General features: G+C 44.7%; 1 protein-coding gene across 1 annotated transcript in view; it reads right to left on the bottom strand.

Annotated features, from left to right (window-relative positions):
- Window positions 1-1,532: 1,532 nt before the first annotated feature.
- The window catches only part of DUS2 (dihydrouridine synthase 2), a 31,840-nt gene continuing 10,340 nt past the window's right edge, over window positions 1,533-23,032 (bottom strand). Inside the window, exons 9-16 of the mRNA XM_087971650.1 lie at window positions 22,121-22,191; window positions 21,414-21,500; window positions 18,684-18,852; window positions 17,145-17,266; window positions 14,917-15,060; window positions 11,520-11,607; window positions 10,299-10,372; window positions 1,533-3,930 (exon numbers count right to left, since the gene is read on the bottom strand). Of these exons, the coding sequence (XP_087827776.1) occupies window positions 3,699-3,930; window positions 10,299-10,372; window positions 11,520-11,607; window positions 14,917-15,060; window positions 17,145-17,266; window positions 18,684-18,852; window positions 21,414-21,500; window positions 22,121-22,191 (987 nt within the window). The 3' untranslated portion in view covers window positions 1,533-3,698. The remainder of the gene's footprint in view (window positions 3,931-10,298; window positions 10,373-11,519; window positions 11,608-14,916; window positions 15,061-17,144; window positions 17,267-18,683; window positions 18,853-21,413; window positions 21,501-22,120; window positions 22,192-23,032) is intronic.

The raw sequence follows: 23,032 nt of genomic DNA, 5'->3' as shown, positions 1-23,032 counted from the left end.
GACCGGTCAGGAAGTCTGGAGAGGACTCGGAGGAGGCTCCTGCATCCGATGCAGGGATGGGGCCAGGACCATCTGGGAGTGGGGTGCTGACTCCGGAGCCTTTGGAGTCTGCTAGCAGCGAGGTAGAGGACCCAGGGGAGCCTGTTCCCAGTGCGCGTATGCACAGAGATGCTAGAAAGCGAGAGCAGCTGAAACAAAAGGGGCAACTCGGGAGTAAGGCTTATCCCTTATCCCTCCCATAAGGGATAAAAGTCAGTCCTCAATGACGAAGAGTTTGCAGGAAGCAAAGCAGTTCAGTAATCTCCGAGTCCTTTGTGAAGCTCTGTACTCTGGTCATTGTATTCTGGGTTTTTGGATTGGTTTATGTTAAGCCTTAATTGGACTTCTGTTTAAATAGCTATCAATTTGGCATTTTGTAGCAAAAGATTTCTTTCATTTGCAGAGAACTGATTCTAAACGATCCTTTAGAGGCCATCCATGATCTTTTTAATTTTTTTACGGCCCTGTAATCCCTTAATTCGGGGTAGAATCAGGGCAAATGGATGGAGCTGAGCGTTTACTGGCCGGATGCCCTTCCTGACGCCAATGCAAAGTTCACAGCAGATTTTTTTTAACGCCCTAGGACAGGGGTCCCCAACCACCGGGCCGCGGACCGGTACCAGGCCGTGGAGCACTCTCTACCGGGCCGCAAAGAATTTTTTTAAAAAATGGCGGCTTTCTTCACCTTCGGTGAATGCTGCTGGGATCGGGGATCAAGGACACAAATGAAAGAAGGGAAGGAGGAAGCAACCGAGCCTGTCCTTCTCTCTGGGTCAGCTCTCTCAGTCGCTCTCTCGCTCCTCCACCAGCCCAGGAAGAAACTGCTTCAAAGAGAGCGGGGGAGCTTTCCTGTCGCCCGCAGCGCCTCCGAGCGCCCGTTTCTCCCCACCCCCCACCCCGTCCGCCCGCCCGCCGCGCACCGCGCACGCACGCGCGGGGTTCAGCCCAGTGCTCCGTTCTGCCTGCCTGCCTGCCTTCCGTTAATGGTTGAATCGGGACAGCTTCAGCTGAGTAAAAGAGGCGAATAGTTATTATTCTCAGCGAAGCTGCTCCCAAACAACCAGAAACTAAGACAGGCAGGCAGGCAGGCAGAAGGACACTGTGGATTGAAGCGCGCGTGCGGGCGGGCGAGGTGGGTGGGGGTGAAATGGCGCCGGAATAGCTGCGGCGGAAAAGCCCCCCGCTTCTTTGAAGCAGTTTCTTCCTGGGCTGGTGGGCAGCGAGAGAGCGAAGCCTCCTTCTCTTCTCTCCCCCCCCGTCCTTGCAAAAATTTTCTGCTTGAAACCGGTCCCTGGTACAAAAAGGTTGGGGACCACTGCCCTAGGAAATATCTGCCAGTAGGATTGAACTCTCAACCGTCTTGAGTGGAAGGCGAGTGTCTTCACCTCTAGGCCACCACTCCGCTCTCAAAATCGCTCGAGCAAAAGCCTGACCCAGATCTTCAAGATCGCCACTGCTGGATTAGCTCCTGCTCCAATCAGATCAACGAAGCAAAGAAAAAGGGAGCGTTTATTCCATTGGAAAACAAAATAACAAAGAAAAATATCAAACGGGGGGAGCATCACATCTTTCCATAAAGAAATCCACCCATCCTTGCCAGCAGGTTTCCAGCACTGAACATGTCTACCTACCATCTGGCCGAGTCTCAGGTGCTTTCTCAATCCGCTGGCTGCTTGAGAAGTGCTTTCCTGCCCATTCCCAGTCCTGCCTTTCATTTCTCATTAAAGCAGTGGTCGCCAACCAGTGGGCCGGGGACCACTGGTGGTCTGCAAGAAAATGTTGGTGGTCCAGAGAAATGTCACCCCCCAAGCAATTAATCCAGGCTGCGCAGGAACACAAGGCTGCACCGCCCACGTGGCCAGTGGGAACACAAGGCTTGCGTCGCTTGCATTGAGAACAACATGAGGTAGTGAGGGGAGAGGAGGAAGGGCAGAGGGGGGGAGGACTTGCCCCACTCAACTTGCCTGGCCACCGGGCTGCTTCTTTCTTCTTCTGCTTCTGGGTGCATGCAAGGTAAGCAGCCAAAGTCTTTCTTTCTCTCCTCCAAACTCCACCAGAAATGAGTCCTTGGGACCCTGCAAGGCCTCCTGCTCCAAGAGGCTGCGCCGGCACGACAAGTCTCACAAAGACTCATTTCTGGCAGAGTTTGGGGGAGAGAAAGAAAGACTTCTGCTGCTTTCCTTGCATGAAACCAAAAGTCTCTCTCTCTCTCTCTCCCCTGAGAATGGAGCTGGAGCTGGTATCCTGCGATCCCAAATAAAGAATCGATCGGTAGAAAAAACGGGGTGGGGGAATTTTCCTGCAGATTTTTGGGGGGGATTTTCCCAGGGTCTCTGGTCTGCGGGATTTAAAATTATGACTTTGGTGAGGTCCAAAAGGTTGGCGACCCCTGCATTAAAGGAACATCTGCCAGAAGAAAAAGACATATGCTCATTGGAATAAATCAGATTTGGGCCATTCCTTTTATTCTCTTAATCTTGGTTCAGATTTAAATCAAAGCAAAAAGGGCTTGAACCAGAGCTTAGGGTGGCAAATGCCTTTGAATTGTGACTTACAGGCTTCATAAAGGGGCGCTATTTGTAATGCAGATTCCAAGAGTCATGCTTCCATGTTATTTAAAACCATGCTCTGCCAAGCGTAAGGACAAATGAATGGCGCAAGGTTTCCAAATCCAGTCTGGTCACCCGCTCTCCTTAAGGTAAAATTAGCACTTTATGCTAATTTTAGATATATTTCTCAGCATTCTACCAGGATGGACACATTTTAGACTTAATGTTAATGATATAGTTGTCATCTGTTACTTTTTGTACATGCGTTTTTATTACTATTATTTCACTGCTCTGTCTGTAGTGGATGTTTGGGGGCTTTTTTTTTGTCCCCCCCTCCACTATTTTGTATTTTAATTTTGGAGACAAAAAAAAATATTGTAAAAAAAAAAAAATAGCATTAGGGGAAACTGACATTAAACAAGCTGTACGTTTTGTTTGCTGCTATTCCTCCATTTCTTCCCCTGGAAAAGAATCGGCTGCAAATGAAATATTGCATTCTGAAATAAGCCCCAATCAGAACGGTTCAGAATTCCATCTTCCATTCTCAATATTCAGCTCCCAGAATTCCCCAGCCAGCCAGAAGTCCACAAGTCTTAAAGTTGCCAAGATTGCACTCCCCTGCCCTAGACAAAGTCAGCAGTGTGGCATTTGCAGGCACCACGAGGGTGACCTCCCCCCCCCCTGCTCCCCAGTCCTGCTGTGTGTGCAATCTATCACCATTAAAATTTAAAAGATCTTGAATCCTCACGTATGTCGTGAGATTTTGGACGAAGAACATGAGATGCTTGAGTGAAGAGAGCCGGTATCTTGCAAGGTATGAATGATCTTGAGAGAGGGCAGACAATTGAAATAAAAGAATTTGAGGAATGCCTGCTCTGTGACTCCCAGAGACGGAAAAGGTTGGCTCAAAAAGCATTAATTCTCCCAATTAAAAGGTGCAAAATAAAAAATGGTACGAGATTCCCTGGAGATCCCCAGGAGACATGGATCAAAATTCAAATTTACCTGTTCCACCTGATTGCCTCCAAGAAAAAAAAATAAAGGGCAGAGAATTTGGGTGGAAACGGGGAGCTGCATAGTTGCAAAACGCCAGTGCGCGTAGTGTGGTCATTAGGAACTGTGGCAAAGGGATTCTTTGGGAAGAAAATGTGCTTTTTTGCAAACAGCATCGACGGCAAAGCTGTCTGTGTGTTCATCACAGTTCGAAAGTTCCTGATCTTGCCTCTTGCGCTTGTTAAGCAAGGTGTGATTGGGGCTTTCGTTGCGTTTGCCTTCGGGGAGGCCCAGAGTTCTTAAACAGGCGATAGCGGCCGCTTGTTCTGCTAGTTTCTTGGATTTTTCCCTGGAAAAGAAGAAGACGGGAATATGGTTGCTAAGAGTTTGGATTTTGATCTGGTGGCCGTGGGAACGCCGCAAGAGTTGTAACTCTGAGGACTGGATGTCACTTCCTTCAGTACTGTTGCAATTTCTTTCTTTCTTTTTTTAAAATAATATATTTATTCAACATTTGTAAAATTAAAAACATATACATTTTACAGCATCGTTTGAGCAATAGATACACTTGTACTTCCCTTTTGATAGCGTGTTGTACATTGTCATAATAACTCCTTCGTCCTATACACGCATACATACAGTTTATTTACATTTATTTACACGTCACCCTTTTCAAAATATCACCAAATCATCCGATATCACCTTTTCTTTATCCAATCATACCAGATATCCCATGTTTTGTAATATTCACTGTCTTGATTATCTTTTAGCAATTTAGTTAATCTATCCATTTCGGCACATTCGTGAATCTTATTAATTATCATGTTTTCTGAAGGGGTCATAGCCAATTTCCACTTTTGAGCAAAACTTATTCTAGCTGCTATTATAATATGCAAAATCAAATATTGGTATTTCTTTTTCATATTTGGTTCTAGCATGCCTAATAGAAAAATTTCCGGTTCTGTTTTGTTATTTCCTATATCCAAATTCCATTTTTTTTGCTAAAATTTTCATGAAGGGTTGCAATTTCAAACGGTCCCTAAATGAACAGTTGTAAGTGAAGGACTACCTATCGACGCTACGCAGCACTGCACACCAGAACAACCAGACACAAGGACAGTTTTTTCCCGAACGCCATCACTCACCTAAACAAATAATTCCCTCAACACTTTCAAACTATTTACAAAGTCTACACTACTACTATTACTATTAATCTTCTCATCACTCCTTATCACCCATCCCCTCCCACCTGAGAATGTATGACTGTAACTTTGTCGCTTATATCCTTACGATTTATATGGACTGTTTCCTAGTATGATTTGATTCCTTATTGTAACCTATGACTATTATTAAGTGTTGCACCTGATGATTCTTGACTCTTTGACGAATGTATCTTTTATGTACACCAAGAGCATTTGCACCAAGACAAATTCTTTGTGTATCCAGTCACACTTGGCCAATAAAGAATTCAATTCAATTCAATTCCATTCCATTCGATTCGATTCCATTCCATTCTACTCCACTCCACTCCATCCTATCCTATCCTAGTCTAGTCTAGTCTAGTCTAGTCTATTCTCTCCTCTCCTCTACATTCTATTCTATTCTATTCTATTCTATTCTATTCTATTCTATTCTATTCTATTCTACTCTACTCTACTCTACTCTATTCTACTCTAAATTCTATTCCATTCCATTCCATTCCATTCCATTCCTATTCCATTCCTATTCCATTCCATTCCATTCCATTCCATTCCATTCTATTCTATTCTATTCTATTCTATTCTATTCTATTCTATTCTATCCTATCCTATCCTATCCTATTCTATCCTATCCTATCCTATCCTATCCTATCCTATCTAGACATAAAGCCCAAACTCTGCATTCGTCAGATTATCTACTGCATATACGGGTAGTCCTCGACTTAATGACCACGATGGAGCCCAAAATTTATGTTAAATGAAGTGAGACATTTAAGTGAGTTTTGCCTCCTTTTACAACCTTTCTTGTCCCGGTTGTTAAGTGAATCGCCGCAGTTAAGTCCGTCACACGCTTGTTAAGTGAACCTGGCTTCCCCATTGGCTTCGCTTGTCAGGAGGTTGCAAAAGGGGATCACGTGACCCCAGGGACACAGTGACGATCCATAAATAGGAAGCCAGTTGCCAAGCGTCTGAATTTGGATGCCCAAAATTCCCCAGCCAGCATGGAATTCGGGGAATTGGAAGTCCCCAAGGATTAAGGTTGCCACGGTTGGAGACCCCTGATCTAAAGGTACCATAGCCAGGGGTGGGCTTCCAACATTTGAGCGACAGGTTCTCTGCTCGGTTGCTGGGTGGGCGTGGCCATGGTGGGCGTGGTCTATTCAGCCTCCTGCACCGTGGCGTGTGGCTTGTCTTTTCCCTCCCCGGGCTCCGGAGGCTTTCCTCGAGCCTCCAGGAGGGCAAAAATGGCCTCGCCGGGCTCCGGAGGCTCTTAGGAAGCTGGAAATGGGCCCATTACCGGCCTTCCCGAACTTCCCGGAGGCCCGTTTTTCACCCTCTCCGACCATCTGCACATGCCACACTTACCTGCATCCAAAACACGCACCATGGGGACTCCTGGGAGGGGTGGGGAGGGGTGGGTGGGGCCAGCCAGGAGTGGGATGGGAGAGGGGGTGTCTCCGAACTGCGCAGAATCTTAGCTAGCGGCCAACATTACGTAGCACTATCATAATACACCAACATAATATATATCAGGGGTTGCCAACCTTTTGGACCTCAGGGACCACCAAACTCATAATTTTAAATCCCGCGGATCACTAATATGAATTTTGACTGACAGGTGGCTTGCTGACCTTGGTGGGGAAAGTCGGTCCCATATTCCAGAGCTGCAGTAGTCACAGGACTGGTCCTTTGGTCATCCTGGAGCAGCTGCTCCTCCACCCGGGTGCACTGGCCTGCCGTGGACTGGAGGAGGAGCTGCTCCGGGATGACCAAAAGGCCAGTCTTGTGAATTTGGCAGCTCTGGAATATGGGACCGACTTTCTCACCCACGTCAGCAAGCCACCCCGGGGCAGATTTCCCTCCCCAGCCGGTGGTGCTACCTTCCAGTTCCACCTCACGTGGCTCTACTCAAGGTAAGGTTTGCACTCTGCCGAAGGGTGGGGGCCAGCAGGTGGGCGGGCCATGTGGGTGGCGCAGCCTTGTGTTCCTGCACAGCCTGGATTTATTGCTTTGGGGGAGTGCTTTCGAGGGGGACATTTCTCTGCGGACCCGCAAAATTTTCTCGCGGCCCACCAGTGATCCCTGGCCCACCAGTTGGCGAACACTGATATATATACATATATATATATATATATATATATATATATATATATATATATATATATATATATATATATATTGTTTTCTGAGGTTCTCAGGGTATTTGTATGTGGATCTTTGGTTATTCGGGTTCTCTCCGCGTAAGATTCAAAGTATCTAGGCAACGCCGGCGAGGTCCCACTCGCCATCTTCAGGCTGGTGCTTTCGGCTTAGTGCCAGTGCAAGCAGTGTGTGACCGGAGCTGCCATCTCTCTATATACAAGTGGTGGGGGATGGTGTGCTGGGCTGGTTGGCTGTGCTGCAGCCTCTTGATTAGTTGAAGGAGTTGATGTTGGTATAATGGGCTGTGTAATGGCCTTTTGTTGTGGAGATATCCTGGATTACATAACAGTGGTTATGAACACATCTGACTACCAAACCAAGTTAACCAACCTACTCCTAGACCCCACATACAAACCCCTAAAGACAGACCCCACCACCTACCTGGAAAAAACCACCAGATCCAAAATAAAAGCCTCCCCATCAGTGAAGAAATCCAGCAAAGAATCATACCCAGAGAGAAATCATCCAGATGCCCTAAGCTTTATGGTCTCCCCAAGATACACAAAGAAGGAACTCCACTTAGACCAATAGTCAGCTCCATAGGCTCACCTCTACAAAACCTAGCCAAATTTCTCGCCAAACAACTACAGCCCTATGCAGAATCCATCAACTCACATGTAAGAAACTCATTCCAGTTCATCGAGATCATAAAGAAACAAAACTTACAACCCAGCGACCTACTAGTTAGCTTCGATGTCATATCCTCTTCACCCAAGTGCCAATAAAAGAAGCCTTGACAGCCATCCAAAACAAATACAACCCCCAAGCACATCCTAGATCTGACCAACCACTGTCTATCCAATACATACTTCACCTACAATGGACAAAAATACAAACAAATAGAAGGAGCACCCATGGGATCACCCCTCTCACCTGTCATCGCAAACCTCTACATGGAACACTTTGAAACACAAGCTCTAGAAAAATATGATCACAAACCCAAACTCTGGCTCAGATACGTAGATGACACCTTCATAATCTGGCCACACGGGAAAGAAAAACTGAACAACTTCCTCACACACCTCAACAGCCTACACCCCAAAATACAATTCACCATGGAAACAGAAGCTAACAATCAACTTCCCTTTCTAGATGTCTTGGTATACAAAAACCCAATGGCTCCTAGGACACACCATCTACCAAAAGAAAACACATACAAACCGCTATCTACACGCACTCTCACACCACCACCCAGCACAGATCAATTCCGTAGCTGAGACACTCATCTCCAGAACAAAATGCTTAGCTGATGAACAACACCTAAAAACCGAACTAAACACTCTCACCAACGTACTAACAGCCAATGGATTTCAAAGAAAGAAGATCACCCACCTAATCCAAAAAGAAACCCCAACCAAAATCCAAGACAGAGAACAAGAGAACGGCAAAGCCCTCCTCCCATATATAAAAGGCACTACAGACAAAATCAGCAAGATCCTCCAAAAACACAACATTAAAACAGCATTCTGCACAAACAGAAAAATATCCACCATCCTAAGAAACCCTAAAGACAAAATCGAGTTAGAAAACCAAGGAGTATATGAAATCCCCTGCACTGCCTGCCTCACCACATACATTGGACAAACTAACAGAAGAATAAGTGCACGCGTTGAAGAACATAAGAACTCAATCAAAAAAGAAGAACCAACCTCTTCCCTGGTCCAACACCTCAAAGCCACAGGACATGAGATTGACCTTAAAAATACCAGAACTATCGCCAAAACTGAACACCACAGCAGCAGAATAATCAGAGAAGCCATAGAGATAGAAAAACGCCCACACAGCATGAATAAAAGAGATGACACCTCCCGCTTACCAGCCATTTGGAAACCCGCCTCATGAACAGACGAGTACCCAACATGATAAATGACACCAGACCCACACCCATGAGGGCCACACAAGATGCCACCACCACACTTCCACGTAAAAATCAGACTCACACCCACACAGAAGATGAGACACGACCACAGACCAGAAGCCGCACTGCAGCTGCATCACTACCCACTTCAAACTCCTCTGAACCATACATGAAGCGAACTGACCCCACCATGAAGATGTGGCACGACCACGAACTCGAAGCCAAACGAACACAGACCCAGACCCCAAACTCAAAGCCATATTAAAAACCCAAAATGCTACATCACAGCCACCTGCTCAGGACATCACATCAGAAAACTCAAGAAATTACACCTCAAGAACTCAAGAAGTCACAACACAGCAATGACCCAGGATATCACAGCACAAGACCAAGGATACCACAGCAATAAATCTCACAAGGTCATCACACAACCCATTACCCAAGCTGTTACTACACAGGAGGCTAATGGAAAAGAGATCAAAACACAAACGACCCAGGAGATTACAACGCAAGACCCAGGATACCACAACAAAAGAACTCACAAGCCCATCACACAACCCATTACCCAAGCCGTTAAAACACAAGAGGCTAACGACCCAGGAGATGACAGCACAAGATCCAGGATATCTCCACAACAAAAGGCCATTACACAGCCCATTATACCAACATCAACTCCTTCAACTAATCAAGAGGCTGCAGCACAGCCAACCAGCCCAGCACACCATCCCCCACCACTTGTATATAGAGAGAGATGGCAGCTCCGGTCACACACTGCTTGCACTGGCACTAAGCCGAAAGCACCAGCCTGAAGATGGCGAGTGGGACCTCGCCGAAACGTTGCCTAGATACTTTGAATCTTACGCGGAGAGAACCCGAATAACCAAAGATCCATATATATATATATATATATATATATATATATATATATATATATATATATATATAATATAATATAATATAATATAATATAATATAATATAATATAATATAATAAAATAAATATAATATAATATAATATAATATAATATAATATAATATAATATAATATAATATAATATAATATAATATAATATAATATAATATAATATAATATAATGTACCAACATTCTGTAGCACAGGGTCCCCAACCACCGGTCCGCGGACCAGTACCGGTCCGTGGAACAAGTCCTACCGGGCCGCTGGCTTGCTGGGCGCCGCCATCTTGTTTTGATGAAAAAGTGCTTCCGGTGAGCTTTTCCGGGTAGAAAGCTCACCGGAAGCACTTTTTCATCAAAACAAGATGGCGGCGCCCAGCTGATGTCGGTACCGGGCTGCGCCATAAAAAAGGTTGGGGATACCGTGCCGCGGCGTAAAAAAGGTTGGGGATCACTGCTGTAGCATTATCATAATCCTCTCTTTCCGAGTTGTCATGAACAACACTTCACTCTCTCTAGCAAACGATCCGCAAGGGCTGCTTACCATAACGTCGAGCTGTATTTTTGCCCAGCCACCGTCACAACGGAACAGAACAGTCGATCCCGGGGTCTTTCGATCTAGAGCAAGGGGAGAAACGAAGAGGGGGGGGGGTTGGATTTGAAGTCAACGCAAGCGATCCATTCAACGGGCGTTGGAATGAAATGTTGGGGGAAACTATCAAATCCCCAACAGGTGCAACATTTCAGTTCGAGGCTGGGAACAGGCATCCGCAGTTTAAAGCTGGGACCCAGAAGCTTAAGGCAGCTGGCCCGCTGCATTCAAAGGGGCTTTCGGTTCTTTGGTTTTCCTGAACAGCTGCTTCCAGAAGACAGAAAAGCTGGAGAATTTCAAAGGCAGCTTGTGGTAGAAGAGGCTTGGGCCTAGTATGCAAACAGACCGGGTCAAAATTCCCTCAGACACATAACAAATATTTGCACAGCCTCCCCCCTCCCCCCACCCCAAATATTTCTTGCTATCGGAGCTAAATATTTAAGAGAACGAGGTTCCCTATTCAAATCAAATATTTATTGTGCTCATAGACCAGCGTAAGAAGATTCCCTTTGGGGAGGTATGTGTCATGCACTTGGTATAGTCGGACTCTGAGGGAGAGGAGGAACAGCCGACAGGGAGCGGAGGTGTGGCTCCGGAGGTTGTGGAGGAAGCTGGGGAAGGGCAGAGGCTGGTTGGGCAGTCAGAGGAAGAACCAGGTCCATCCCCTCTTCACCCTAGGACACGCAGAGAGGAATGGAGAAGGAAACAACTTGGCTTACGAGAGAGGAAGTGGCCATGATTTCCCTCATTGGTTGCAGCTGGGGAGAATAGTATATAAGAGAGACGGTTAAAGCACAGTGTTGCCAGAAGCAAAGTGTGTTTTATCTTGGGCTGAAGTTATCTTGGTTGGCGTCCTTCCAACAGACTGTGCCTTGTTATCTCCTTGAAGTTGGTAATTACTTATCCTGATCTGTTGTGGAAATTCCTTCAATGTAGTTTGTTTTGGGTTTTTTATTTCACCTCTATCTGCTCATTAAGTTCAGACTGTATTGTTTACTTTTGAAGACTATTTTTGAGTAAGTTTTATCTCCAGCTGAGAATTATTGAACAGTGGGGTCGAGTTGGAGGCATTAAAGGACATTTATTTACGTTTTACATTTTGTTACGTTTGTGTTACACTCCGGGTCATCACAGTATGGTTTAACAAATGAATTTCATCCTATGACTTCTTACTGTTTCATAAACAGGTTGAAGCAGCTTCTCTTTCCTGCACCATTCCAGAAGATACATTTTGGGGGTAATTTGTGGGGGATACTCTCGTCTGAAGAGGAAAAAAAAAGAAAAGGAAACCATAAATACTCACCGTAGGCCAGCGGGCCGCAATCATCTTCAACAGCCCAAGCTGTTATATTTTTCAAATGTAGCAATTTTAAGAGGTGTGGACTTCAACTCCCAAGAATTCTCAAGTTAGCAAGCCAGCTGGGGAACTCTGGGAGTTGAAGTCCACACATTTTGAAGTGGCCAAGTTCAGGAAACACTGTACTAGAAGATAGGAAGAAGCTTCTGGTAGTCCGGCTCTTCTGAGAGGTGAGAAGAGTTGAAGCGAGGAGATGCTGATTTTTCAGGAACAACTTCAGTGCTTTAGAACAGAGGTCCCCAACCTTTTTTGTACCAGGGACCAGTTTCAAGCACAAACACTTTTTCAAGGACCGGGAGGGGGGGGGGGAAGAGTCCGAGTTTGGTGGTTTGCTTGCAGACGTTTCATTACCTGACTAGGTAACATCTGATGTTGTTACCTAGTCGGGTAATAAAACGTCTGCCAGCAAACCACCAGGTTCAGGGAGCGCCTCGGCCCTGCCTCCCTCAGCCCCATCCCTCAGGTGTCTCCCTCCCTCCCTCCCTCAGGTGTCTGCCTTGTTCCTCTCTCAGTCACTCTATCGCTCCTCCACCAGCCCAGGAAGAAACTGCTTCAAAGAAGCCGGGGGGTGGGGTGGCTTTTCCTGTCGCCGCAGCTCCTCCGAAGCGCCCGTTTACCCCCACCCCGCCCGCCCGCGCGCAGTTCAACCCAGTGCTCCGTTCTGCCTGCCTGCCTGCCTGCCTTCGTTTCGGAGCAGCTTCGGCTGATAAAAAGAGGCGAATAGTTATTATTCTCAGCCAAAGCTGCTCCCAAACAACCAGACAGGCAGAACGGGGCACTGAATTGAACCGCGCGCAGCCGGGCGGGGTGGGGGTGAACGGGCGCTTCGGAGGAGCTGTGGCGACAGGAAAAGCCACACACCCCGGCTTCTTTGAAGCAGTTTCTTCCTGGGCTGGTGGAGCAGCAAGAGAGCGACTGAGAGAGGAACGAGGCGGGAGGAAACCGAAGCCGCTGAGCCAGAGAGCAGGACAGGCTTCGGTTGCTTCCTCCCTCCCCTTTCATTTGTGTCCTTGATCCCCGATCCCAGCAGCATTCACCGAAGGCGAAGAAAGCCGCCATTTTTTAAATATTTTTTTTCTTTGCGGCCCGGTACAGAGTGCTCCACGGACCGGTACCGGTCCGCGGCCCGGTGGTTGAGGACCCCTGCTTTAGAATACGGATAGTCTTTGACTTACAACAATTCGCTTAGTGACTGTTCAATGTTACAACAGGGCTCAAATATAAACATGAGAAAGACAAAATAAACAGCCAAGGAATGGATGTGAACCAGTTTAATTTGTTGAAAAACTATAGAAAATCAGGGAGGTGATCTTGATGGAAATAGGCATGTTTCCTAAATAAAGGGGTTGAAATATTGCTTAAGGAAGATAGTATTTGGAGGTGACTCTTTCCTGATTTACTGGGGATTAAGCAGGAGGAGAGCTTACACATTCAGGCTTGCAAGAGACTGTTACTATGGATCAGAGATGGTATCCAGCAGGTTCTGACCAGTTCTGGAGAACCGGTAGCAGAAATTTTGAGTAGTTCAGCAAACCGGCAAATGCCACCTCTGACTGGCCCTGCCAACCCCATCTATTCTCTGCCTCCTGAGTCCCAGCTGATCGGCTGGGTCTTCTTTGGTTGCCCTGCACAGGAGAACGGAGCTGGAAAGCAGGTTAGTGGGGTGAGGAGAGAATGGGGATTTTGCCTCCTCTGCCACGCCCACCAAGTCACACTCACCAAGCAATGCCATGCCCACCAAGCCACGCCCACAGAACTGGTAGTAAAACATTTTTGAATCCCACCTCTGCTACGGACTATTAAGAAAACTATAGTTCTAGTGTTCCTGTGAAATCTGTTTCTTGATTTAGCTGACCTCAAAGGGCTGACCGGAAAAAAAATTAACCAAAGAAACTAATGATCGGAATTGATTATCCTAATCATGGGGGGGACAGTGGAACTATGGAGGCAAACCCCAAAAGTGGTTTTTCAAAAGGCCACTGGAATTCGTTTTTCCTTGGAGATGTTTCACTTCTCATCCAAGAAGAATTGAAGTCTTCCTAAATGAGAAACGAAACCTCTTCAAGGAAAAAAAAACAATCAAGAAAATCCAGTTGATTTTTGAAAAAAAAACAACACCATCTTTGAGACAAGCTGAACACTGGCTGCTGGGTCCTTTAAACTGAAGATGCTAAAGAACGCACCCAGGACTTTTCACATCGTTTGGCTTGCAATTTTTGCAAGGATATAAAACTGAATGCCAAGCATCTTTTGCCCAGGGTGGACGGAAGGTGGCCCTAATGATCCTCGGTAGTCTATCTCAGTGCTTCTCAAGCTGGGAGTTGAAGTCTGCGCTTCTTAAAAAGTTGCTGAACTTGAGAAGCACTGATCTGTATACAAAAGGTCATCTCAAATCTGTTGACTCGCTGAAGTTCTTGGATCAACTGTTGATCCAGCCTTGTGACTGCTTCTTGAGTTAATAATCAATCAACCAAAACAGAGCTGGAAGGAAAAGGTCTTCAAAGGAAAAACGAAGTCCAGTTGCCTTTTGAAAAAGCATCTTTGGGACAAGCATGACCTGGATGAATGAGAATCTCCAAATAGATGGAAGTTATTGAAACCTCACTGTGAAACTCATCTCCTAGCTTTTGTGAGAATTCAGCCAACATGACTTTGTCACTGGAAGGATCACTATACAAGCAAGTTGGCAGTTTAGCAGAAATCTGGTTATTTTAGTATCCAGTATGCGCAGATGATTTAGTATCCAGATGATTAGGGGACTGGAGGCTAAAACATATAAAGAATGGTTGCTGGGATTGGATATGTCCAGTTTGATGAAAAGAAGGACTAGGGGTGACATAATAGCAGTGCTTCAATATTTGTGGGGCTGCCACGAAGAAGAGGGAGTCAAGCTATTCTCCAAACCACCTGAGAGCAATGGGTGGAAACTAATCAAGGAGAGAACCAAAGGAGAACTAAGGAGAAATTTCCTAACAGTGAGAACAATTAACCAGTGGAACAACTTGCCTCCAGAAGTTGTGAATGCCCCAACACTGGAAGATTTTAAGAAGAGATTGAATAACCATTTGTCTGAAGTGGTGTAGTTTCCTGCCTAGGCAGGGGGTTGGACTAGAAGACCTCCAAGGTTCCTTCCAACTCTGTTATTCTATTATAGTCATAATACGTTCATACTATATGCAGCACAGTATATTTCAATCTAATTATCTCACTTACTTATCAAACTTAACAGCCATTTTGATGACATCTGTGTCTTCAGTGCGATCATCATTATTTGGGCTCTTCACTTGTAGCGAAACTTTTTTCTTCTCCAGTAAATCAGATGCTTCTTGAAAGAAGCTACCCATCTCGAAAACCTCACTAATTTAAAAAAAAATATCAAATTAATTCTAGAAAATGGTCTTGGATTTTGAAAATGAAATATATTTATACATGCACTTATGAACACAAACACACCAATATTTACACATTCGTAAACAAGACTTACAACAGTTCATTCAGTGACCATTCAAAGTTACAGTAGCACTGAAACATGTGACTTATAGCAACAGCAATTGCACTTAAGACTTATATCCCGCTTCACAGTGCTTTACAGCCTTCTCTAAGCGGTTTACAGAGTCAGCCTATTGCCCGCAATAATTTGGGTCCTCATTTTACCCACCTCAGATGGATGGAAGGCTGAGTCAACCTTGAGCTGGTCAGGATCGAATTCCTGGCAGTGGGCAGAGTTAGCCTGCAACATTGCCTTCTAAGCATTGTGCATCATGATTGGATGGATGGATGGATGGATGGAGGAAAGGAAGGGAATGGAAGGAAGGAAGGGACGGAGGGAGGAAGGAAGGAAGGAAGGGCAAAAGCAATAGCGCTTAGACTTATATACCGCTTCACAGTGCTTTCCAGCCCTCTCTAAGTGGTTTACAGAGTCAGCCTATTGCCCCCAATGATCATTTTTTCACACTTATGACCATTGCAGCATCCCCACAATCATGTGATTAAAATTCAGACCCTTGGCAACTGGTATGTATTTATGATGGTTAAGCAGAGTCCCTGGGATCACGCGATCCCCTTTGGTGACCTTCTGACAAGCAAAGTCAATGGGGAAGCCAGATTCACTAAACGACCGGGTTACTAACTTATCAACTTAAGGGATTCACTTAGCAACGTGGTGAGAAAAATCATAAAATGGGACGAGGCTCATTTTTAACAACAGCAATTTTGGCCTCCATTGTGGTCATAAGTCGACAACTACCTGTATTATGAAAAGCACTGACTGTACAGTAAAAGTTAAAGAGGCTTCTTTGATCAAGTAAGGTAAAATCTCCTTTCAAAATGAACTCAACCCTTGAAGATACATAGACACAGTCCTGTTATTTTCTTGGTGGCAGTCCATCTGCCACTGCCTTCTTCGGACACCTTCAGACCAGGTAAGCCAGAGCTTTGAGATGCGTTGCAGGCCTCCCATCCAGTAAAAAGAAGGCCTAAGCATGCATAACTTTTTGAGATCCAAGTAAATAAATAACAAGAACGATACCCCTAGGTGTCAATCTTATCCCTATTTACTTGGGAAGAGGTTTCATTAAAGACTGACTTCTGAGCAATTTTGCATAAAAAGTGTTGTTTTCGCATAGATTCAACCTCTTATTTTGATTGCTTATTGTACCCTATGACTATTATTAAGTGTTGCACCTGATTCTTAACTCTTGACGAATGTATCTTTTCTTTTATGTACACTGAGAGTATTTGCACTGAAGACAAATTCCTTCTGTGCCCAATCACACTAATAATTCTATTCTATTCTATTCTATTCTATTCTATTCTATTCTATTCTATTCTAGTCTAGCCAGTCTATTCCTTTCTATTCTATGCTATTCCTCTCTATTCTATTCTATCTATTCTATTCTATTCTATTCTATTCTATTCTGGTCTGGTGTCATTCTATTCTCTATTCTATTCTATTCTATTCTATTCTATTGTTAAGCTTTTCAGGTCTTTGGGGGTTTTCCGACAAAAAAAAGCTAACATCAATTTTAATGTTAACGTGAAATATTATTTGAATATTTCAATGTTTTACCTTGTCGTTTTTACTTCATTGTAAGCTGCCTCTGGGCAAGATGGGCAGCATATAAATTTAATACATATACAAACTACACAAGTGGTGCTCAAAAGAACTCCTCTTGATAATTTTACATTAGGTGTTTATATTACTTTGAATAATATGAAATAAGAAGAGTAAGCTAAGATTAAATTCCATCAGTGATATGAAGATTAGAATTATTTTAATAAATGGAATGTTTTCTTCCAGCAATGGCAGTGGGCATGCATTAAAATAAGATGTAAACAAAAGTTTTTGTATTAAAAACTTTTAACAAATATTTTAACACATTTGCTGTTGGCTTTATCCAGGGACACTTTAATTAAAATGAAAAGCATGAAAACACTCCTACCAGATTTCCTGCAAGGACTGTGCAGCATGCAGCTTCTTTCCTTGTGCGTTTTCTAATTGCTCCCTTAACATCTGGCACAAGCAATACTTTGTGTTGGTATAATGATTATCATATCTCACTGCCTAAGGAAAACAAAAGAGAAAAAAAAGTTTTAGAATAAGAAATTCAAATAGTTCACATTTTGCCTCTTAGCCTTTTGTAAACAAACGCTTCCTTGTCACGAAGAACCTAACCATATTCATTTCAGACCTTGTTTAGCAGAGCCTGGCCAGGCCTTCAAATCCAATTCTCGTTCATTTCAAGAAAGGCAGATTTCCAACTCTCTTGAGTTGCAGGGAATTTTAAAATAGATGAGAAACCTGGTACTAAAAAAAGTCACCTTTTTCTCGTATCAGAGATCTTACACTGAACAAACTGTGTATAACTTACAGATGGGGAACAATTACTCCATTAAAGGCAGACTTCCCTTCAATACAATACCTATTTCTTATTAGATTTATATCCCGTTTTTCCTTCAGGATCTCAAGGAGGTTTATTACACAGTGCTTCTTTTCCTTTTTTCCCTACAGCAGGGCATCTCCAAACCTGACAACTTTTAAGACTTGTGGACTTCAACTCCCAGAATTCCTCAGACCAACAGCAATAAAATAAAATATAGAGTAAAATATAGGCTGAGGCTAAGAGGGCTGGCCAAAGACATCAAAGGAGTTCCCATGGCTGAGGGCAGATGAGAACCTCCCAAACAGAGGTGGGATTCAGCAGGTTCTGACCAGTTCTGGAGAACCGGTAGCGGAAATTTTGAATAGTGCGGAGAACCAGCCAATACCGCCTCTGACTGGCCCCGTCAGCCCCATCTCTTCTCCGCCTCCCGAGTCCAAGCTGATTGGCTGGGTCTTCTTTGGTTGCCCTGCACAGGAGAACGGAGCTGGAAATCAGGTTAGTGGGGTAGGGAGGGAATGGGGATTTTGCAGTAACCTTCTTCCAGGAGTGGGGTGGGAATGCAGTAACCTTCCCCTGCAATGCCCACCAAGCCACAACCACAGAACCGGTAGTAAACAATTTTTGAATCCCATCACTGCTCCCTAGGGCCAGTCAACACCCTAATGCCTAAACCATAATAGCTGTCATATGGAAGTGTGACTCAACAGTTACTAATTTAACACCTGCAGTGATTCCGCATTCACAACTGTGGCAAGAAAAGTTGTAGAATGAGCCAAAACTCACACAAACAAACGTTTCAGTTAAAAACATATATTTGGGACTCAATTGTGGTCATTCACTACCTGTATACGATTGCACAACCTGCAGTTATGGAACCCAGAAAAATGGGAGTCCATGGTTTCATGTTAATGCAAACACAGACGTGGGGATTCCACACCTCGGATTCAGGTGACCCCGAGGTCACAGATAAAACCCCAAGTAACCACAACGGCTCTCAGAAAGTGTTAAGACCAGTTGACCGCAAAGAAAGCACAATCTTTCCAATAACATAACTAAAGTCCCCCATACACACACGAGACTGGTATCAAGAATGCATACATATTTGATATATTCCTGCATGACGTCCTTCAGAGGCAAAAGTCCTTCCTTCCTGAAGACTGAGGGGTTCCACATGGCGGCCCGGGCCACCATCACAGAAGATGCCGAGGTTGCCTCCTGGAAGATCTGAAGGTCAGAATATTCTTTGATGAAATCATGGGATCCTCCACTGAAATAAGGAGGATACGGGGTTTGTGTCAGAATATTCATGAACCGGAAGAGGCATGGTAATAAGGTCAGCCAATGAATAGGAAGAGCAACTAAGTCAGCCAATGAGGACTGTTTGGAAACTGAAACTGGAGGGAACCTAGGCGGGGCTCTATATTAAGCTCTGAAGCTGCAGTCTTGTCTGCAACTGCTGAATTGAAACTGAAACTTCTCTGCTGTTCTCTCATCATCTGCTTGTGTTTTTTTGCCTATAACTCCCTACCACGTTGGAAGAATCTACTATTGGTATTGTACATTTTACTCCTATATTATTATGTATATAAAGAAGTTAAAGAATCCTGCTGAATCAGCATCCGTCTGTGCTTTTTGGATTTGAATCTATGCTGCAAAACCCAACAGTTTGCTTTACCAGCAGTGGTGCATGAACACGATGCAGATGGCAGGGTGGAGGTTATGTCTATGAAGATTCTCAGTCACCCAGGTCATAGTTGTATCAAAAGTGGTTTTTATTTTGAAAAGGAAACTGGACTGATTTATTTTATTTATTTATTTTTGGAGGAAAAACAAGATTTTTTTGCTTCCTATTCTGGAAGCTTCATCAGTTGTATGGGATACTGCGGGAGATGGAAGGAGAGTTATTGACAGTTGAGGTTAATTGGTGGGAGGGGGAATCATAGGTTCTGACAGCACGGGGATTCCACACCTCTGATTCAGGTGACCCCGAGGTCACAGATAAAACCCCAAGTAACCACCACGGCTCTCAGAGAGTGTTAAGACCAGTTGACTGCAAAGAAAACGCAATCTTTGCCTCCCCCCTCCCCCCCACACACACATACCATCCTCTCAGAACCTATCATTCCTCCTCCCACCAACTAATTTCAACTGTCAATAACTTTCTTCCATCTCCCACAGCATCCCATACAACGGATGAAGATTCCAGGATAAGAAAAGTCTTGTTTTTCCCCAAACAAACAAACAAAAAAAATCAGTTGCCTTTTCAAAAGCAAAACCACTTTTGTTAAACGTGCATTCTGCAGAAGAGCACAGCTGCTGAGAAGTGGTCCTCAACTTTTGAAAGGATGGGACACGCCTTCAACAGTGGACCCCAACCACTTCAGAAGGTCAAGCTCTACACCGGCATTCTGCCCATCAGTCATCTAAAGTGGTGTTTGCCAACTTTAAGTGTGATGGCTAAGGAATTCTGGAAGTTGAGATCTACACAGCTTAAAGCTGCCCAGATTGGGAAACGCACTGCTCTAAAAAATGTTAGCATTCATAGCCCAGTACAGGCAGTCTGTCATGCCCCTGTCGGAATCTGATTCAGAGGGGGAGGCTGAGCAGCCAACAGGGAGTGGGAGTGTGGCTCCGTTGGCTGTGGAAGAAACTGGGGAAGGGCACAGTCCGGCTGGGCAGAGCAGGGAACAGGTAGAGCAGGGGAGAGGAAATTCAGAGGAAGACCCAGGCCCACCCCCTCTTCATCCTAGGACACGCAGGGTGGAACGGAGAAGGGAGCAACCTGAGTTGCATGGCTTATGGGGGAGGAAAGGGCCCTGATTCCCTTCATTAGCTGCAGCTGGGAACACAGTGTTTAAAAAGGGAAGCTGTGCACCGCAAGTTGTTGAGACCAAATCGTGAATTTATCGAGTAACATCGTGGCTTATCTGTGTTCCTGGAGTCTTCCCAACTGTGTGAGTGTTGCCATGCTTTCAAGTCTGCAATTCCTTCTCATGCCCTGTCAAGTTAATTACTGCAGCTTTGTTTGTTTGGATTTTTAGTTACAGTCTGTATGTACCTTGTTTTGGACTGAATTTTCTGCAGTTAAAGGCTGTTCCTGAGAGAGTTTTTCTTCAGCTGAAGGTAACCTGGACATTGGGGCCAAAGTTGGAGATAATAAAGGGACTCTTCTTGCTTATTTGACTGTGTTGCCTTTGTGCCATGCCCCTTTGGGTCATCACACAGTCCTTGACTTACAACAATTCGTTTAGTGACTGTTCAAAGTTACGATACTTAAAAAAAGGGATTTATGACCATTTCACAGTGGCAAACTTTGCAGCATCCACATGGTCACGAGACCAAAATCCAGACGCTTGGCAACCGATTTGTATTTGCTACAGTTGCAGCGTCCCGGAGTCGCCTGATTCATTTAAACAACCGTGTGACTAACTTAACAGCTGCAGCGATTCACTTAACAACAGTGGCTAGAAAAGTCATAAAATCGGGCAGAACTCATGTACCGAATGTCTCACTTAACAACAGAAAAGTTGGGGTCAATTGCGGTCATAAATCGAGGACTGCCTGTATAGCAGATGTCTGAACCTCTCTGCCAGAGGTCTCCAAACTTGGCAACTTTAAGACATGTAGACTTCAACTCCCAGGTTCCTGGCTGAGGAATTCTGGGAGTTGAAGTCCATGTCTCAAAGTTTCCAAATTTGAGGACCCCCCCACTCTCTGCTAACTGCAGGGGAGGCAACATTTATGGTCACAGTGGACTTTGTCAATCCATGCAGCTTGTTTGCCCCAAGATTGGACTCTCCTGGTTGAGAGCAAATTCGTTCTACCTACTTGGCTATTACTGGGATGGAAACTGCCTCGGAGATGGCTTTGACCACGTTGCAGTGGACAGGGTGCTGAGGCCTCTCTTCTTTCTTCCTTCAAAAGAGACAGGTCAGAAATTAGCAATAGCACTTAGACTTATATACTGCTTCGTATGCTGCTTCCTGTCTAAGCAATTTAGAGTCGGCCTATTTCCCCCAACAATTTGGGTCCTTATTTTACCAACCTCAGAAGGATGGAAGGCTGAATCAACCTTGAGCTGGTCAGGATCGAACCCAACACCAAGGAAAGGAAGGAAGGAAGGAAGGAAGGGATGGAGGAAGGGAGGTGAAGGAAAGGGAGGGGGAGGGAGAGAAGGCGGGAGGGCAATAGTAATAGCACTTAAGACTTATATACCGCTTCACAGTGCTTTACAACCCTCTCTAAGCTGTTTCCAGAGTCAGCATTAATGCCCCCAACAATCTGGGTCCTCATTTTAACAACCTCAGAAGGATGTAAGGCTGAGTCAACCTTGAGCCTGGTCAGGATCGAACCCCTGACAGTGGGCAGAGTTTGCCTGCAATACTGCATTCTAACCACTGTGGCACCATGGTGGGTTTTTTTTTGTTTTTTGTTTTTTGCAGTAGAGCCTGTTCTACCAATTGCAGCTCAAAAGTTTTTATGTTATAGGACTCACGATAATTTTTTTTTCCTTTTCAGATGGAGAATTAGTTTACCTTCCATGAACGGCAATTGCAGCAACTCCAGCCTGCTCTATCCTCTTCACCAATCTTAGCGTTTTTTCTTCCTGAAAATGATGTGGGGGGGAGGGGAAAAACATTCGACACTCGCCCAAGTTTGCTACTTCACTTTTCTGAAGCTAAATGTGGATGAAATTTCAAGCAATAAGTATGCACATTCTTGTGGGGAGGCAAAAGGCTGTCCTTGGCTTTGGGGTGTTGGCCATTCAGTGTCCCTCGTGGGTTGAACTTGCCCAACTCATTACAATATGTGTCAGGTTCTTGGCAGCTGCATTAAGCCCCAAACGATTCCTTTTTTTCCAAGTGCAAGTCCATAGTGAAATTTATGGGGATGGGATTGCAAGAATTACACCAAACAAATTTCCAGTTTTGAAATGGTATGTCCCTGTGTGTGTTATGAAGAGAATCAGAAAGCCCCCATCCTAACAGTCCTCCTATGATCTGGTGAGGAAGCAGGTAACAGCCTCTTGATGCTGTTTATTTAATAGCTGTCAAGGTGTAAGCAACTAGAACCATCAAGTAGTAATTTTATTATTTATTACCTATCTGACTAGAATCCCATCAGATTGTTTGCCTACCCTTGGAAATGGCTCAATAAGGCTTCATAGATTGAGGGGGGGCAGTCATGGTTATGAGGTTTAGTGCCGTGCAACGATTCTAAGCTAGGTCCTTGTTTGACCCCTCCCTCCAGTCTAACTGGCAGTTTCTCAACATCTGCTTCCTGAATCTTTATCAGGGTGGAAACCCAGCTATAAAATGTGGGTGGTAAGTTTGAGTTCAGTGTGCCTTTGGAACCCAGGTAATTGTGTCCTGCCACCACCACTCCAACAAACCCTGTTTAACAAATTGTGTAGGTTGAGAGTGATATGTTCAGGACATAAATTTTCT

This window comes from Notechis scutatus, chromosome 9 (assembly GCF_049901735.1).
Source record: "Notechis scutatus isolate UNSWTSFEM ecotype Mainland chromosome 9, rNotScu1.2, whole genome shotgun sequence".
Classification (NCBI taxonomy): Eukaryota; Metazoa; Chordata; class Lepidosauria; order Squamata; family Elapidae; genus Notechis; species Notechis scutatus.
The sequence above is the reverse complement of the archived record's forward strand: the minus strand, read 5'-3'. Positions and strand labels throughout refer to the sequence as shown.